The sequence below is a fragment of the Hakea prostrata genome, chromosome 5 (genome assembly GCF_041222555.1).
Source record: "Hakea prostrata isolate BN-2017 chromosome 5, UWA_Hpros_2, whole genome shotgun sequence".
NCBI classification, from domain to species: domain Eukaryota; kingdom Viridiplantae; phylum Streptophyta; class Magnoliopsida; order Proteales; family Proteaceae; genus Hakea; species Hakea prostrata.
Window position 1 is genome coordinate 27,601,983 of NC_142604.1, and position 20,517 is coordinate 27,622,499.

General features: G+C 36.9%; 1 protein-coding gene across 3 annotated transcripts in view; it reads right to left on the bottom strand.

The window, feature by feature from the left end:
- The window catches only part of ETFQO (electron-transfer flavoprotein:ubiquinone oxidoreductase), a 91,386-nt gene that overhangs the window by 49,046 nt on the left and 21,823 nt on the right, over window positions 1–20,517 (bottom strand). For 2 of the 3 annotated variants that reach the window (XM_089155487.1, XM_089155485.1), the window contains 7 exons: window positions 18,605–18,711; window positions 16,024–16,105; window positions 15,767–15,875; window positions 14,509–14,555; window positions 14,306–14,380; window positions 8,133–8,249; window positions 4,383–4,451 (listed from right to left, as the gene is read on the bottom strand). In XM_089155487.1, coding sequence (XP_089011613.1) covers window positions 4,383–4,451; window positions 8,133–8,249; window positions 14,306–14,380; window positions 14,509–14,555; window positions 15,767–15,875; window positions 16,024–16,105; window positions 18,605–18,711 — 606 coding nt within the window. The remainder of the gene's footprint in view (window positions 1–4,382; window positions 4,452–8,132; window positions 8,250–14,305; window positions 14,381–14,508; window positions 14,556–15,766; window positions 15,876–16,023; window positions 16,106–18,604; window positions 18,712–20,517) is intronic. The other variant, XM_089155486.1, reaches the window with a different exon arrangement.

A 20,517-nucleotide genomic window follows, 5' to 3' on the forward strand; every position in this document is an offset into this window, starting at 1 on the left:
CAAACCCATATTCCTTCAACCCTCAAGCGGGCCGAAACCTCCAAGACCTAACTCTAACATTTGCCAACCTCAAGAGCTCTTCAATTACAAGCTTCCACAACCCTAAAAGACTGCCAGTTCCCAGAAAGAGGATCCTAGAGTGAACCCAATTCTAGGGCAATAATCCTACAAGTTACAACCCTAGAATTTGGTTCACATCACTAAGATTAATATATACTTAGTCTAGGAGATCGATCTATGATTGTGTTGTTAGATTTATTATTGGGTAAATATCACTTACCTCCCCTCTTAGATGGACAAATAGCACTTACACCCCCTCTTAGTTGGATAATATCACTTACCTTCCCTCTTACCTAGCAAATATATCAAACACCTCCCTTCTGTTAACTTTCTTGGTTAAATTTAACTTTTATCGTTAAATATTTTTCTAAAACCCGAAACTATCCTCAACTAAAAATATTTTTTATTTTAAACCCTATAGAAATTAAAATACTAAATTACCCTCAATTAAAATAATTATTAAAACCAAAATATCATAGTTAAAACCCAATTATCTTTAATTATTAAAAGCCCAACATTTTTTTTTTAATTTTTTATCAAACAATTAAAAAACCCAAATAGTAGTACGTATTTGATTTTATCAACATACCTTTTTTATTTAAATTGCATTTTTAATTTTACTTGATAGTAGTATGTGTTTTTTTAATCGTGTGATAAAATTTAAAAAAAGAGAGGGTATGTTGGGCTTTTAATAATTAAAGATAATTTGGATTTGACTATGGTGTTTTGGTTTTAATAATTATTTTAATTGAGGGTAATTTAGTATTTTCACTGCTAGGGTGATTACGATAATTTAGGTTTAAAATAAAAAATATTTTTAACCAAGGGTAGTTTGGGATTTTAGAAAAATATTTAATGGAAAAAGTTAAATTTAACGGAAAAGTTAACAGAGGGGAGGTATTTGATATATTTGCTAGGTAAGAGGGGAGGTAAGTGATATTATCCAACTAAGAGGGGGTGTAAGTGCTATTTGTCCAGCTAAGAGGGGAGGTAAGTGATATTTACCCTTTATTATTTTATAAACGCTCATACTTTTTACTTTTTACTTTTTAGATTTTTAAAAATACTTTCCAAACTATGCATTTTGAAAAATATTAGTAAAAATACATGATATATGAAATTGAATTCAATGCATGTGAGACATCATCACTTTATCTATGTCATGATGGGGTTGAATTTAATTTTTGGTTGATGATTACATACTATTAATTATTTGAAGATTTAAATATATTCTGGAATTATTTAACAATTAAAATAAAATACTAATTATTTTATATGTAATACTTAAAAATAGGAGAATGCCATTACAACTTTACAAGTATGTATGTAATTATTGGAAAGGTTTTTTATGATGATGATTATGTTATTAAATCTAATTTAGTTAATTATAATTAATAAATAATTATAAAAATATTTTTAAGAAGCCAAAAAATTCTAAACTTTAGGAGTAACTGAGTATATGTTTTATTTGTGTTTAAGGCTTACAACCAGAGCTTTTGTACTGCTTTTGAAGATTAGGCACATCAGTGGCTATAATTTGAAAGATGGGAGACATTGCTTGGTTGCACGGGAGGTCAATCCCCATAGATATGAAGAACCTTGAGTGCAATTACTGCAGGAAACATACTGGAGGTGGGGCACTAGATTAAAGTGGCATCTAGCTGGAGAGGATAGGAATGTAACTAGATGCCCCAAGGTTCCTGCAGAGATCCAACTATGGCTCAACATCTGTGGGGTGGAATAGAAAAGAGGAAGGAGAATAGGATACAGTAGGATGCTTGCCTAGAAAAGAGCAGTTTGCAGATGCTTGCCTAGATGACCTTCCAACTCTAGGAGAAAAAGACTTTGATCTAGAGGAGCCATGAGAGTATGCACTTTATAAGTCATGGGAAGCAGCACAAATGAGGAGAGCCATGCAGATGAGCAAAGAGCAATACAGGCTCAATGAGATGAGGAGGTGGCAAAGGGCCAAGGGTGTAGGGTCCTCTAGAGAGCCAAAGCTTCAAGGAGGCTGATCCCAACCTATGAGGAGGAGCTAGTGTCAGGGAGGAGCCAGATCCCACCCAAGCCCTACGGCCCCCACATGGTTGAGCTTCATCTGCAGCACCCACTAATCCAAATATGTAGATTCTCCGCACAAATCCCACTCTATTTAAAAGGTTAGAGAGCAAGCAAAAAAAGCTAAAGCACACATGGACCAATGTGAAGGAGAAAGTGGGGCTTGCTTTTTCCAATTTGGCTTTCTACCATAGCATTCCAGCAAATGCAACCCAAAGGCCCCATTATAATGCAATGTTTGATGAGATTAGCAAAGTGCTGGGGCCAACTCCATACAAGATCTATAATGTATATTTGCCACAACAGAAGGAAAGTTGAAGACATACACTGACGGCTTGAAGCCTATATGGGGCATTATCTAGTAAAAAGGACATGCAACTGTTGGACTAGTCCCACTAGACAATCCATCATCATCTTTACGTTGAACTACAATGGAAGGACAATGTTCCTCTAGTCATTGGATGCATCCAAGGAGAAGAAGGATGCAAAGTATATCTATAAGCTACTAAAGTATGTAGTGTAGGAGGTTGGAGTGGATTATATGGTACAAACTGTTACTGATAATGGGTGCAACTTCAAGAAGGCTAGGATGGAGATGATGCAAAATTCCAGGTACAAACTCTTATGGACTCCTTGTGCTACACATTGCAATGACCTAATGCTAAAGGACATGGGTCAACTGAGGATTGTGACAAGTGGTGGATCGGGCAACTTCATCTATCACCATGAGTTTGCATTAAACTTGATGAGAACAAGGTGTAGTGGTGACCCAGTTAGGCCAGAGATTACAAGGTTTGCTACCAACTGATTGCATTACAAAGTTTTCAGACCAAGAAGACTGGCTTTAGGTCCAGGTTTACATCTCAAGCGTGGTTCAACTATGAGGGTTCTTCAACCCTAGGAGGAAGAGCAACACAAGCCACCATGTCTAGTAATTGCTTCTGAGATAGTCCGAGGACAGTGGTATGGGTTCTTGGTGGCTGTGCTAAAGTTGATAGATCAAAAAAAAAAGCCAACTTTACCACACATAAGGGCCACAGTTAATATGAAGAATCAATAGCTACAAACAATCTACCAAAGGGTAATAAGAAATCTCTCGACATTATCCAGGAAAGATGGGAGAGGCAGTTGCAGCATCCACTATGTATGGCTGGTGAGTTTATAGTTCGTAGATTACTGTTTATAATTTCCAACTTATTATTATTAAATTTCAGTGCTTTTCACTATTTCTTCTTATTCCTTGTTAGCATATTATCTAAATCCCAAGTACCACTATAAGCATCAACTTCGGATGAGGCAAGGTTTGATAAGTGTGCACCTTAGCGGATGTGTATACATAGGGTCTAGTTGCCTACCCAGCATGCTTATCATCCAATCATTTGCATGCCAGGCATGGTTGATATCTCTGCACCAACATAGAGGGGGTATGTGGTACTTTCATCTTATTTTATCCCCTAATGGTAGTCTTACACCTAGACCTATTCTAGAAAATTTTCCAATCTATTATAGATATATTTTCTTTCTTATAAGTAGATAACCTGGCAGCCAAAAAGGGCACTGCACAGTGTACTTGATCTTCACTTTTTACTCCCTTCAGTTTTCTTATTTCATAGGCTTATCTTTACCTAGAAGTCTTCAAATGGATTCAAAATCACAAGCCATTATTCCGAATTTCATCATTTTTTTCCTTCTTTCTTCTTTTATTTTATTTATTTTTCTTTTATCTTTTTCTTCTTTTTTTTTGGGGGTGGGGGGGTGGGGGGTGGGAGGGTGAGTGTGGGGGTTGGGGTGCGGGTGCGGGTGGGAGGATCAGAAATCATTCCAGTAACAGACATACAAAAATATTTTTTGGAATAGAAACATGTAAGACAACAGAAGTGTTATCATGCAGGGTCCTAGAAACTGTGATAACCATGGTAGCCAATTATTATCATGCTGTGACAGTCTAAGAGGCTTATGGGGTAAAAATTTAAATAGGAAGCTCTTTGTATTTACTGTCTAGTTTTATTTCTTATAAGCAGATAACATGCCAGCCAATTAGGATATTACACGCTCTATTTGATCTTCACTTTTCTATCCAGTAAATATTTATGCAGGGAGCCATTACCAAAAAAAAATATTTATGCAGGGAGCTCTTTGTAGTTACTTCCTATTTTTCTTTCTTATAAGTAAATAACTTGGCAGCCAAAAAGGGTACTACACACTCTATTTGATCCTCACTTTTCTCTCCCTTCAGTTCTCTTCTTTTACAGGCTTATGATTACCTGGAATTCTTCAAATGGATTCAAGAAAGGATTTTTATAATCCAATGCAACCACAAGGCCAATTGAAACCTGCATTGTCCAACAAAAAAAGTAAGGAACCTACCAAATGTTAGAAATCAAATCTGGACAAGGATCATGCATTGACAAATTAAGACGATAAAATTGACAAAAAACCTAAGCAGGTCAATTTGGTTATATCCAAGACCAATTCCAAAACGAATCGTTATAAAAATAGATTCATAAAGGAAGGAAGTGAATCTTTTAAAAAGGCAGTATAGTTTAGCAGAACTTCATTGACAAAACCCTGCAATCAAGACTAATATCAGATACGAATTAAAGATACACAAAACAGATTGTTTCAAAATTTCTGAAATTTTGAAATCTCGATAGTTATAAAACCACTGGGAAAAAAAAACCCTGCAAATACACAAAACAGTACCAAAAATTTCTGAAATTTTTGGAACTGTTTGTACTTTGTAACATCTCACCAAAATGGGACAAAAAGGTAGATATACCACATATCAAGAGCTTCTGGTCACAATTTCAACCAGATCCTGCTGGCTTTGACCAGGACTGGGGGAAACGTACTGGAAATTTACGCCCCATTTGATAACCCATCAAGTGTTTCTACTTCGAAAAACACCAGAAATAGTTTCAAACATTGCTGGGCTTTGATAAAATTGTTTCTGGAAGCAAAAACAGTATCAGCAGGATTTTAGCAGGATTCTTATGTTTAGAATGCAGAACTCCATGGTATCTCTAAATCTGTTTCACTTAAACCTAGCCAGTATGCAGCTTTTTCTTTGAGAAACGGATGCAACAACATTGTCAAATTGTTTGTTTGTTTGTTGAGCAGAAATTTTCATTAATTGTAATTTATTTTTCAAAAAGCACCTGAAGCAAAACAAATTTATCAAATGGTGGGTGATTTTCTTGTTTCTCAAAGCAACACCAGAAACTTTAATAGGGTATCAAACGGATCCTTTAATTCTTTGCCACATAACCCATCCACACTCGAATATACAAGAATAAACTTGTAGGGATTGCCACATTAATTGACCAAAGCTTAGTTGCTTTTAACCGGGGAAGATTGCCACATTCAGCTTCCAGGTAAACAATGTGCAACTCCATAGGACCATGAGTGGACTAGATCCAGCATATCATGGTTCATGCTAGTAGACAGTCACAGGACTGCTGTTGAGACAAGGAGACCATTGCTCCCTGTACTTGAGTGTCTTTGTGTTGTTCACTGTACTTGGGCATCTATTAGTTCGCTGCAATGTTTTAAGTTTTAGTTTCTAATTTTACCATTTCTTAAATAGTTAATCAATACTACGTTCATCTGTAGATGCATAATTTAAATGGTTCACTTGCAATTACATCTTATAGTATTTAAAATTTTAAAAGAATATGTAGAATAGACAATAGAACATATGGTACAAAACATGGTGTGGTGTTTGTTGCCAACCAATCTAAGACAAAACTCCATTGACTTTATTTGAGATATGTACACTTATTCAGCCTAAAACATAATTCCATACGGTTTCTGGTGGCCATTTGTTAGGTGAAACATTATTCTCCATTTATGTTTATGACCAATAATGTTCTTCCCAAGATAAGAAATCTTTTCTATTATAGAAGAAAGAAGTACAGTATATATAATCCCCTGGAACACCCAAGAGGAGGGGCGTGGTTCCAACCAAGGAGGACATTCCCGATATCCCAGACAGGAATAAAAGCAGAATTACACTCTGTAATAACCATATGACTCTGCATCCTTCTTGATTACATACTTTAGCTAACTAGGGAACCTGAAGACTCCCTTGCAACTAAACTTTTTCCATCTGAACAGCAATGCAATCTGCCGGTTGGTTCGGTTGGTTCTGTTTTCGCCACACATGCCTAGACTCTTTTCAAGGAGGAGCATAGTATCATCTTGAAGGATTTCCTTTGTATACCTTGCACTCTCAAAAGCGCTTGAACTACAATATCCCATTAACAACATTAATTGTCAGCTTAGAGTCAGATCTGATAAGCATCTACAGGAACAGGGATGGAGCTAATCAAGGGCCACCGAGGGGTCCCCTCGATGTTTTCAAAAATTTTAGTATTCTCTTTATTTTTCCCATAATTTTCTCTTTCCATATGTGAAATACATTATTTGCCACCCCACACAAAACAAAACAAAAAATATTAGAAATCAATATTAAGGAATCACCAATCATAAGAAACGTGAATCCTAAACTTTCTCCTAAAATTTCAATCCCTTCTAATAGCAATTTCAATCTTAAGTTTTAACTACCTAATTAGCTGGACGTTTGGAATTTCAACCATTGATTTTATCAGATCTAATCAAAACCATTGAATTTTTTCCCACTTGATTTATGGAGATTGACTGGTTTCCCCATTTTTAGTTAATGGACTTCAAACCTATCTTTTCTCCTGCAATTTCTCCCACAATTTCTCCCCTACCTTCTTTCTTTCTTTCTTCTGTCCTTTGAGTATTTTCTCTCTTTTTATTTCTTCTTCTACTTCTACATCTTGTTCTTCACTTCACTTATGTCACTTCCATATTAGCATTATTTACTTTTATTGTGCCAATCTTTATCTTTGATCTTATTTCTTTGATAATTCATTCTTTCTACTTAATTGTCATGCTACTTTTTTTCCTTAAAAAAAATTCTTAATAATTTACTAATCCTAAATTTAGTAACTATTGTTCAGAATTTTTTAAAGTTTTAAATTTTAACAAATCTACTCGCACAATTTTAGCCCTCATGCTTTGTTTCAATATATTTTTAATAATCTACCTATAATTTTGTATTACCTGCATTTTTTGTCCTCCTAATAATCTACCTATATTTTTAAGTGTGAGCACCCATGTTTGAATATGATAAAATAATTGGGAGGTGGAACCCCAGTGGGCCCCACACAGTATGTGTGCTAAAAGGCATTAGTGCTTGCCCGTCGGGGAGGTGATTTGGATTCTCATTACTCTCCCTCCCCCCCCCCCAATGTTGAATCCTCGCTCCGCCCCAATGCAGGATGCCTTTGTCAATGGAGTATAGCAATGTTATATTCTTCTTTATTCCAAAAGTTTATTTCCATGTGTATCCTGACTATCTCCACATGTATTGCACTTTTCAAAATGTATCTCCAATAAGATACAAAATGAAATTATACATACATTCAAATCATTCAACCGATACATCTGAAACTGAAATTTAAACCTTGCTCCTAATCACTCACACCATTACCCTAGTTAACAGATTCAGAACAGAATGCTTAGTCAGATATTGATATCCTAATCTGACTCAAAATATTCTAGCTTAGAAGCTAAGACATCTATCCAATCCTAATTTTGTGCTAAGATGTCAGATCATGCCCATAACTTGTTGACTTATTAGGCCTAGTACACCAAGACCAAATAACCCATAAACAACAATCTCAAGGCATCCATGGTCCATATAAGGTCTTTCTAAGCCAATCGGGCAGCCTTAGCAGTGCAAATATCACATATGTCATTCATACCCCCACATAAATCATACAAGCAGCTCAATTGAAATACTTTGGCAATTAGCAAAGTCTCAAACCATCAACATTAGCAGAGAGGATGAAAGAAAGGAGTCACTATGTAAATAAGAATTTTAAAAATTTAATCTCAATAATTAATAATCAGACAAGCTTATTCAATCAGAAGGCAAGCTACATCAACCATTCATTAATGTATCGATAGGTAGAAAGAAGTACCTGTCTATCTTTCATGTGGTACAAAAACGATCCACCATATGTTTTACTGTCAAGCGGCCAACCCAAGGTGTGAAGCACAGAACCAGCTTTATGCTTCCCTTCATCAATTTCCCACACCTAAAAATCTTACGAGTTAGGTATATTCTAGATTCAAGAGAAAGGTTTTTCTCACAGCTATAACGGAAAGGGAAATCTACCCTAAGAATGCTAATCACCTTTGGCCACGTAGGTGGCCCAAGGCTTTCAAAAAGAACATGGAATAAGCAAAGCAGAAGGGCATGATGTGAAAACTAAAAGCTAGTACCTTTTTTCAATCCACCAACTCTACTCATGTAGTCAATTCCATTACATCTGTTGTAGTCTACTAGGAGTCCAACTCTATTAGAGTTTGTATTCATGTAATTTTCTATTTTATTGTTACCCAAGTAAGGGTATTAATGTAATAGTGTTATTTTCACTTTATTATAAATAGAGGACTTGAGATCACATTGATCATATTAAGCCATTCTACCACAATCGGCTTTTTCAACATGGTATCAGAGCCTAAGTTCGACTAGGAAAAGAAAAGAGAAAAAAACGAAGACCTACCTCCTTCGTCTGAATTTTTTTCAAACCCATCGCAATTCTCTGATTTTTTTTTCAAACCAATCGCAATTTTCTGATTCTTTGCAAAAAACCTATCGCAAACATAATAAGCAATTATATGAAATTTGCCGCTGCACTATCGTTTTTCAGTTCTGACTGAAATCTGCTGCTGCTACTGCCGCTGCTTCCTGCGCCATGGAGAGAAAGGAAAAAAAAAAAAGGAGTGAGCAGTAGAAAAGCCGCTGCTACCACCGTTGCTTCTTGCGCCTTAACTCTTAACACAGTGAGTGAGTTTAACTCTATTTTTTTCTCACAATTTCTGGTGTTTAGTCTCACTCCGTTGCGGAAGTCCCTGCGATTGTGATTCTATAGAGTTCCATTAGACTTGGGGCTGCTTCTATGGATTGAAATTCACCGTAGGCCAGAAAAACAAAAAAACGATGATTGAGGGGTTTAGTTTGTAAATTTGAATTCTTTTAGGGACCTATATAAATTAGCTTAATTTCAGGGACTTATGCATAATTTTATATTTTTAAAGGACCTATTTGCAAATTTACATAGTTTCAGGGACTTATGTGTGATTTTGCATATTTTTAGGGGGTTTATTGTAATTTCCCAATTTTCAGGGGCTTATTTGTAATTTCCCAATTTTCAGGGACTTATTTGTAATTTCCCATAGTTATAAAAAAGATAAAAAAAATGAAAAGGAAGAAGAAGAAGAAAAAAAATATATATATATATATGGTATTCTTTATAAGCATTTTTTTAATCCTATTATTTTTTTGGGTGGTTTGGCTATTGCATTCTGCGACATTTCAGTTACTTTAAAAGGGTGAAGATTGAAGAACTGCAGACAATTCTTTCAACATGGCAACCATCGATAGTACTACTGCTCCCACTGGATCCGAACATTACCACACTCTTCATCATCTTTCGGTAAGATTTGATGGCACAAATTATTTGATCTGGTCTCGATCTGCTTACTAAATATTGTCGGAAGAGGACTAGTTGGACACATTACGAGCACTACTATCAAACCTACTACCATAAGTGTTTAACAGGATAAATGGATATCAAATGACTCTCTTATTATGTCATTTCTTTTGAATTCCATGCATCCAAATATTGTCTGGGGATACCTTATTACTTGTTACTGCAGCCTAAATCTAGAAGGCTACTACTGAAACATATGGACAATTGGGGAATGATGCACAGGTTTATGAGCTACAAAAGAAGCTTCATGAGACTACCCGAAAGGAACTGACTGTGGCCCAATATTATGTCGATTTGCGATCTCTCTGGAAAAAGTTGGATCATTATAGGGATTACCACCCCACTAATCCAAATGAGGTGACTACTTATAGGAAGCACGTTGATAAGATTCGAGTATATGACTTCTTGGCAGGTTTGAATGTAGAGTATGATCAAATCAAAGTGCAAGTATTAAGTCGTTCTCCCTTTCCTACACTCGAACAGTCTTATGCCCTTGTTCAGTGTGAGGAAAGTTGTCGATTAGCCATGCTTCATGCTCCTATTGTGGAGAAATTAGCCTTACAGTCTGTTAGCACTAAGTATGCTTCGGCTAAGGAGAATGGCAAGTGTGAGCACTACCACAAACCATATCATACCAAGGCAAATTGTTGGAAGCTCCATGGGAAGCTTGCTGATTTTGAGCAAAAAAGAGCACAAAGAAGGGCAAACCAAAAGCTAATATTTCTGAGACAGTTTTCCAACACCCTTTGCAGAAATTGGTTTTTCACAGGAGGAGTTAGCTACTCTGCGACGTATTCTACAGTCTTCCACTGCCGGTACAACCTCTACTACTACTTCCTCCACTACCCATACCAACTCCTATCTTGCTACTTCAAGTAAAACTTTTATAGGCTACCATGTTTCTTCAGTTTCTGCCCCATGGATCATTGATAGAGGAGCCATAGATCATATGATAGGTTCTCTCCTTTTTTTCACATTATGCTCCGACTTCCAGAAAAGATAAAGTTCGAATTGCTGATGACTCCTATTCTTCCGTTGCTGGAAAAGGGACCATTCAGCATTCTCCATCACTTTCTTTGTCTAAAGTTTTACCGTTCCCTCTTTCTCTACTAACTTGCTCTCTATTAGTAGTCTTACACATGACTTGAATTGTAAAGTGACTTTTTCCCATCTTACTGTGTCTTCCAGGATCTGGTAACGGGGAAGAAGATTGGATGTGGTAAACTAGACAATGGACTTTATCTGTTGGAGCCAATTGGAGGATCTACTTCGCTCTTGATTACATCTCCTAATATGGTCCATTGGGTAATATCAAATCTTCAACAGTGGCACCGTAGGCTAGGTCACCCTCCTCTAAGAACTCTTAAGAAAGTATTTCCCGATTTAGTTTCTTCTTGTAAAAAGGATGAATTTTTTTGTGAAGCCTACATTTTTGCAAAGCAGACTCGTTGTACTTATTTATCTTCTCTTCATAATAGAAAATCTAATCCTTTTGAACTAATTCATACTGATGTGTGGGGCCCTTGCTGACGTTTGTCAATTACCGGCCATAGGTACTTTGTTACTTTTATTAATTGTCACACTCGTTCTACTTGGATTTATCTTTCAAACAAAAAAAATGAGATTTTTCGATGTTTTCGTGATTTTCATAATATGATTAAAACATGGTTCAATGCCACTATGAAAGTCATTCGTAGTGACAATGGCATAGAGTATATTGATGGTGAATTTCAGAGATATCTCTCTAACCCTGGCATAATACACCAGACCAATTGTGTTGATATAGCTGCCCAAAATGGGGTTGCTAAAAGGAAGAATCGGCATCTTTTAGAGATAGCCCGTTCACTAATGACTGCTATGAATGTCCCTGACCAATACTGGAGTGATGCTATACTCACTGCCTCTTACCTTATGAATAGGATGTCCAATAGGATACTTGATTTTAAGTGTCCTAATGAGCTTCTCCAGGGAACCACTTCTTTTGTTATTCCCTCAAAGGTTTTTGGATGTGTATGTTATGCCAGAATCATAGCCCATCAAAGTAAGTTGGCTCCCCGCGGCCTACGCTGCATATTTCTCGGGTATTCTGCTACTCAAAAAGGGTATAAATGTAATCATCTTCCTTCTAAGAAAACCATTGTCTCCATGGATGTAATTTTTAATGAGTCTTGCATTTACTATACACCTCTCTAGGGGGAGAGTCCTAGAGGAGAGGTTTTTTCCAACTCTAGAACTCTCAATCACACCACCACAACACAACTTAGGAGTTTAAGAAGTGTTCCCTGACCAAGGGAAAACTTCAACCAATATACCTGAGGACTCTAATTCTCCCCCTCAGTTTTCTGAACCATGTGAAGAACCTAGTAAGGGGGAGACTACTCCTGTGAGACACACTATTAAGGTCTTTCAAAATACGATTGACCAGAATAAGGAGGTGCAGACTTATCAAAGGAAGAATTACAACCGGCTAAAGCAGGTGGAGAAAGGTGACACATTACCACTTCAGTCTCCTGCTCCAGAATCAGATTCTACTGTTCCCCTTAAGGTATCTTCTTCTGATCTTTTTATTGCTGTTAGAAAAGGAGTTAGATCTTGTACTCAAAATCCCATAGCTAAATATGTTTCTTATGACTCTTTGTCTGACTCTTACGTGCTTTTACATCCTCTCTATCATCTATATTTGTTACTAAAAGTTGGCAGGAAGCCTATGCTAATAAGAAATGGAAGGTAGCTATGGTAAAGGAAACGCAAGCAATAAAGAAAAATGATACTTGGGAGCTGGTTACACTTCCTCCAGGAAAAAAACCCTTGAGCTGCAAATGGGTGTTTATGGTTAAACAAAATATGGATGGATCAATCAACAGGTTGAAGGCTAGACTAGTTGCAAAAGGGTTTATGGACCTATGGGATTGATTATCAGGAGACTTTTGCCCCTATTGCAAAAATGAACACTGTCAAAGTTTTGTTGTCTATAGCTGTGAACAAAAACTAGAACTTACACCAACTAGACGTAAAGAATGCCTTTTTACATGGGGAGTTAGAGGAAGAAGTCTATATGGAAATCCCATATGCTTCTCCGACGACAACACTGCAAGGAAAGTTTTTCGGTTGAAGAGATCAATTTATGGGTTAAACAATCTCCTAGATGCTGGTTTGGATGCCTCCTAAAGGCAATGACTTCAATTGGGTACAAGCAAAACAATGCTGATCATACACTATTCGTCAAGAAATCAAGTACTAACATCACACTTCTCATTGTCTATGTAGAGGATATTGTCATCATAGGGAATGATGGTGAAGAAATTCAAAGTTTAAAGGACTTTCTTAGCAGAGAGTTTGAGATTAAAGATCTAGGGAAGTTACAATACTTCTTAGGGATTGAGGTAGCTCGATCAAAGAAGGGTATATTCCTATCCCAAAGAAAGTATGTCCTAGATTTATTATCAGAAGTGGGAATATTGGGGTGTAAAGCAGTTGATACCCCTATTGAAGCCGGAGCTAAACTTAAGGAAAAAGAGGGAGAACCAGTGGACAAAAGAAGACACCAAAGGCTGGTAAGGAAGCTTATTTACTTGTCCCACACCAGGCCAAACATCACTTATTCTGTGGGGATAGTAAGCCAGTTCCATGATCCATATTTAGCTCATATGAAGGTTGTTACCAGAATACTGCAATATTTGAAGGAAACTCCTGGAAAAGGAGTACTTTTGTCACCCAGTGATAATCTAAGAATAGAAGCATATACTGATGTAAACTGGGGTGGATCTCCTGACAGGAAATCAATTTCAGGTTATTGTACCTTTGTTAGAGGTAATCTAGTTACTTGGAGAAGTAAAAAACAGAATGTGATAGGTTTATTCAGTACTGAAGCTGAATATAAAGCAATGGTTTGTGGAGTTTGTGAGCTACTATGGTTGAAAGGCTTGCTATAAAATATTAGAGTCCAAGTTCCAAACTCTATGATGTTATTTTGTGACAACAAAGCTGTTATTAGTATTGCCGATAATCTTGTACAACATAATCGAACTAAGCACATTGAAATTGACATGTTTTTTGTCAAAGGAAAGCTAGAACAAAGGCTCATCGGCATGCCTTTTGTGAGGTCTAAAGACGAAGTGGCACATATTTTCACTAAGGGTTTGAAAGAAGGAGATTTCCTTCCTATTATAGGCAAGTTGGGCATGACTAACATCTATGCCTCAACTTGAGGGGGAGTGTTGGAGTCTACTACAAGTCCAACTCTATTAGAGTTTGTATTCATGTAATTTTCTATTTTATTGTTACCCAAGGGTATATATTAATAGTGTTATTTCCACTTTATTATAAATAGAGGGCTTGAAATAACATTGATCACATTAAGCCATTCTACCACAATCGACTTTTTCAACAACATCCAATGAGAAAATTGTAACAACACTAAAAGAAACATTAAGGGAAGAATGGTAAAATGGCAAATAACTGGCTTCACAAGCACGACAATAAGGAAAATGTACAATAAGTGATTTCAGAGCCTTGAAACACTCTAGAGCCAACAATAAAAGTATTTCAAAATGCTGATAATCAGATAAATTATGTTTGCTAATTATTATAGGTACCTCTTTAATGCCTAGAGCATAAGTCTGATGTTGTGCTTTCCCTCTTTCTCTCAACTTGTAATGTCTAAATATTTTCTGAAATGCATGAGATAGCTCCAAGTTAGTGAAGTAAACAGTAATATCAAAGAGGTCAAGGAAGCAAACATGAAGTCGACAGTTATGGTCGCTGTTTTGTCAATGAGGCGTCCACGTTTTCACCACACCTCTGATAGCGAACCTCGACATCCTTCAGCAAGAAGTGTAATATGTCCTGCACCTCACACTTAAAATTTCAGGGAGATAATCTTATTAATAAATCAAGATTCCAGAAAATAATTCCTGGGAGATACTTATCTTCACGTTGTTGTGTGATTGCTTTTATGCAACTAGAGATTTATGCATTGATCCATGTAAACGTTCACCAAGATGCATCTCACCTATCTTAATAGTTAAAGCAATTGGTCTGTCCTGGTTTGGTATGGTGATTAGGATTTAGGAGACAATGTGAAGAATATTTTGGGAATCAAAGATATGCCAATGTGACACAAGCTCTTTACTGATAGCAAGATGGAGAGTACAAGTCAAATATACGCCTAGGTCAACAAAATGAAACTCATGGACTACCCTTCTACCCATATTACAGAACTTTCCCTTGAGCTGGTGCATAGATATTAATCATGCCCTCCAACTTACATTAGAAATAAAAGGTAGCTAACACTTCAGTAAAGACATCCGCTAGCTGACTATGAAATGGAACACAGGTAATGTAAATAAGCCTGTTCAATATTCACTTCAATAAAATGACCATCAATCTCCACATGTTTAGCTCTTTCGTACTCAAAAAGACTAGGTAATGCTGACTAACATCAAGTTTTGGATGTGTCAGTTTATGCATAATAAAATGAATTTGCCCCACATGATAACAAGGTATATGTTTTGAAAAAAATATTTACAGCTACTAACATGCCAGTTAAATTATCTAAAGTAGATTCAATAGTGTTAGCCAATATTACGGGTACATGGGCCCAGGTGTACCATGGGGGTAAACTTACACCTACGCCCATGTTCACATTAGTATAGGTTTCCTCTTCTTTACCCATGATGTCTTGGAATGTAAGTGATCTGTTGTAGGCATATATTGCGGAATATTGTATTTTATTTCGTTCCTTTTTGTATTGATGAGATGTTTAAGGAACATTTCCTAAACCCAGCCTATTAATAAAGATATCATGAGGGGGAGATGCTTGCTGCATATTGTGGAACTCTTGCTCCTCCTCTTTTGCCTCTCCATCCATCTCTTCTCTTCTTCATACTTTGTTTTCAGTTCTGGTTTCAGGTTTAGTTTAGTTACAAATATTAGGATGAGGAAATTATCAATGTATAACTCAAAAGGGTACCTCCAGAATAGAGATTCATTCCAATTGGATGATTGAGAATAACAATAGGAAAAGTAGATGTTCAAGAATAAATCCAAAAAGCCACCTTTCAGTTCAACCCCTGGCTGAAAGTTTTCCATTTTTGAACCATCTTTAGCAACACCCATATCTTTTGTTGCAATTCCAACAACCTTGTCATTTCCATCATATAATATCTGCATTATTCTGGAACTTGTTAATAAATAATACACTGAATATTTAGCATTTAAATTTCTTTTGGTAAACAAACATTTAAATTACAACAAAGGAAATGGAAACAATTGCCTCCATCTTCATTAGGACCAAAAAAGAAAAACCAATTACCTCACTAGCTGAAAAGCCTGGGTATATATCAACACCTAATTCTTCTGCCTTCCTTCCCATCCAACGTGCTAACTCACTCAAACTGCATCATCAGGCCACAATCAAGATCCTTAACAATAAGAAATGATTTTGAAAAGGAATATGGACAAGATAGGAAAACCGGAAGGCAACAGAAACAAAAACAATCTCAAGCTATTACATATAGACAAAAGCAGAGAAAATTAGTGAGGACAGTTAAAGCCAGATAGGAGAGAAAGTGAGAAAGGTTATGATCCCAAATAATGAATTTTGTGCAGCTTATAATTTTAACATGGAAGGAATGGAAACAGACAGTGTGCACCTAATCATAAATATATGAAGCAAGAACCTTTCCAGAAATTAGAAAACATGACCAAGTGACACTGGACTCAATGCATAATGAGTCATTCATGTGACTAAAAGGACTTGACCACAGTCAAATTAGCAAATGATTCTCAATGGGAAGGGGGGGGGGAGAATCAGGCAGGACTATCACATCAGATGCAATTCCATTTGTGAAATAGAGAAGCAAAAGTAGAAGAAGATGGAAAAGAGGACAAGCTAGACCAAATAGAGGTTTCAGTAGAATCTGAGGCTCTCTCCAACACGTATATATAACCAATGGACCCAGCAAGTTACATGTAATGAATGAAAAAGACCAAAAAAATATCCCCAATCTAATCCTCTTGGGATTTGACCCTTCATTGTTCCCCCTTTTGCCCTTTATTCTAACACTCTCCCTCAAGTTGGAGTATAGATGATTGATGTTAACATTGCCCAGCTTTTACAAATATAGTCAACTCTCAGAGACTTGGAAGCAGATCTACTAGCTGTCCTCCTATGCGCATAGTATGAGAATTCATGACATCTCAGTGAGACATCTCATTTTTAGCATAGGCTAGACAAGATTTCAAGCACAAAAAACCATAGTAAATCTTGGCTGAGCTGAGATCATCGTTCGAGTTTTGATCAAAATGGGCCACAATTTTGGTTAAATCTAGGTTTTCCAAGAACCGAGATGAAACCGAGGTTTAAATTTTTTTTTATATAGAATGGTTTAGTAATTAGACAGGGGATGGTTAGGTTTGGCTTCAGAGGAAAGGGGCTAAGTTTCAAAGAGTATCAAGGACACTAGCCCATCTCAAGATCCCATTTACCTTGAAACCAAACCTAACCATTGCTTGTGTGATTACTAAGCCATTCTTTATCAAGCATATCCAACCTTACCAGCAAAATGATCCCATCATGGTACATACCACAAAGACCCCCTCACACAACTTAAATTTCAAGAAACACTTTCTTGGTCCAATTTGAGTTGGTTCTCATTAAAGATCTTAGAAGAACTGGCACCCATTGAATTGAGGCTACATCACTATCTCAATTCTCAAGACTATAAAAATGTTAGAAAGAGCAGATTTCAAAAGAATAGGCAGCAATGGAGGAGAAGGCTGTGCTATAAGCCTATAACTTGTGGAACCACACCCTGAACGGTATAAGTAAGAAGATCATCACCAAAGTTACAATATTAACAGCAGCAACTGAGTAATGTGTAGACTCAGAGAAATGAAATATTAGCAGTAACAAAATATTTCCTAAGTTTAAAGAGTAAAATTAAGAAACACTTTTGACTCTGGGAATACCCAACAAGAATAGAATATACTTGAAATTCTGAGGATCCAACTTGGAAATCTCGGAACAAAGAAGACACAAACAAAAATATCAGGTGGTAACACCAAAAGAGGAATAGAAGGAAACAACAAGGACCAAGGAATACCACCATGCAGAATAGAAGCAAGCATGTGGTTAATGAGATAAAAAATAGTAACAAGGGTATCTGCCCAAAAGATTAGGCCACTTACATTTCAAGGAAAAGAGATATGTGACCACCATTAAATGCCTATTCTCCCTATTAGCCACACATCTATTGAGGAGTGTCAATGTTGGAAGACTAATGAATTATACCATTTTGTGTTAATAAAGCCACTAAAAGGGCCTGACAAAGGTTCAAGGTCTAACAAGATCTCGGGATCTCAAAACCCAAGACAAAACCAGTTGCGAATTCCAGAAATTTCTAGAACAGGGCTGAGATCTAGGAAAAGTTGAGATCTCGGTTCGACATATTGATTCAACTGGGATCTCGTCTCAACTCCATTTCTTTTTACCCCTACTTGAGAGAGGTTGAGACGAGATTCCTTATCTTGTCTCAACTGCTCTCACCCTCATCTCAACACCCAGCCTCTATTTTCTTCATTCTTGGCTGGATTCTTGGTCGGAAACTTGTCAGATCTTCACCTTTTTCTGTTCCCCTTTTTACCCTTTACTCGAACAGCAGCCAAATCAGTCTATGTTACCTGGACTGTTATCTACTTCACTTTGACTTGTTTTATACAAAATAGGGCCACATCATACAATCATTTGATCCCAGCAATAACCCCAAAACCTTTTCTGTTCCCCTTTTTGCCCTTTATTACAACACCTGCCAAATCAGTGCATGTTACATGGACTTTTATCACCATTCACTTGGACTTGTTATATACAAAATAGGGCCACGTCATGGAATTACCTGATCACATAGTTGCCAGCATTATCAAATGGGCACGGAAGCGAAAAAGCATGATCCTCCGTGAGGAACCAAAATTTGTCGTCAGAAACAGGAACACTGATTGGAGCCTTCAAAAAAAATTAAAAAATAAATGCATATGAATGAAACAAAAAAATTTGCAGCTCAATTGAAAAACTTCAGGTAACTGGCCCACTAACAAGAAGAATAAAATTAAAAAAGGAATAACCAAGTCTTAGGGCACCATCTGAAACTGAATACAATTCAAATCAGCTTTCACCTATAAAAGAAAACTAGGTAAGAAAAAGTATGTGAAATGAAGAGGAGCTAATAAATCAGGATGAAATCCAAGAAGAGTATACACAAATAATGTCAAAAACAATAGTGAAAGTTCCACAGATTGAGAGAACCTACTTGTGTTGGTCTCAAAAAATAGACAAAAAGAGGAGAATACCATTCCCTACGAACAACAGAAAGGCTAAATTAACCACACCAAGGTTCACCCACCGTGATGAATGGAACAATATTCATTGATTCCTTACAGATCAGAAGAGATGAAATCTCCAAATCATTCACTCAGATTCCTTACAATGGTATGGCCCAACATCCAAAACAATCATGCAAGGTAACGGGATCTGCCTCAGGGAATCTGGGTTAAGAGTAAGGCTGACAATTGACCCAGCATCAGCACAGACCACGATTCATTGTAAAAACAGGTTTCGAGACTCTGCCGCATCTTCATTGCTGAAAATTGCGTGTTTATAGACTGCAACCATGAAGATCCCTATAGGCCATGAAGATGATTCAAGATGACTACTCTTCCTTGAACCCACATAGTTATTCAAATTATAATGCTTGTTCATGGTTCGAGAACTCAATCTCAATGACCATTTCAGTGCACCAGAAAACCGAGATCTTGTCAAGATGGTGTAAAAAACAAGCCAACTCGGTGGCCCATCTCGGTAGGTTTTAGGGCTCTGTTTGAGCTAGGAATTGATATCCAGCCAATTTTGGGCCTCCTAAACATGGTGGGAGATCTCGTGAGATATCTCGCTAATTTGAGATGGCGGGACGAGAGAAGAATCGAAATGGGAGAGATAGGAGATCTCACCATCTCTCAGCGAGATCTCACCAAATCTGGTCCGACCACCTATTTTAGGGGGTTTTAAAACCCCCTATCTCATGCAAGAGAGGCATATCTCGCCTCTCTCTTGCCGCCACCCTCAAAAGTCACCGGAAAATTGATTTTTTGGCTGGAATTTTTTGGGGATTCAACTTCTAAACATCCTTAACACCTCTACAACATCAGATTATCATCATTCAAGCTTTTTTGATGATATTCATATTCATAGTTTTCACTGCACCAGCAAACCAACGCATTGGAGAAGGGCAAAAATCAATGAAACCAACAAAGCATGCAAGGTATTCAAGGTGCTGTCTGGAGGATGATCAAAGAGCTCAAGTTGATCTATGCACTTGGATGCCAAGGCAACACCTAGACAACCAAAGTTCAAGATCTTGTCTCATCTCGATACCTCTACCCTACCAATGCAACCGAGATACCGAGATTTCAGCTGAAATCTTGTCAAATCTGGTAGAAGGTATGCTAGATTTCAGTGGTATGTCTAGGTGGGAGTTATCTCTATTATGGGTAAGATTCTTCTTGAGCAGCCTATTTTAAAAACTGCAAACACATCAATGGTAAGCTTTGTTAAAAAACAACCCACATTTGATCTCATCCTTGCTTGTAGCAGTTGATTTTGAATGTACATCCACACATATAAACCTTTTTTAAGTATAAATCTACATTCATGGAAACCCTATTTTAGGCTATATTAACACATCCAAATTACTATAATGCAAAAATAGTCACCTAAAACAGGTGTTCAATATTCACCGTCGATTGGTACTATACT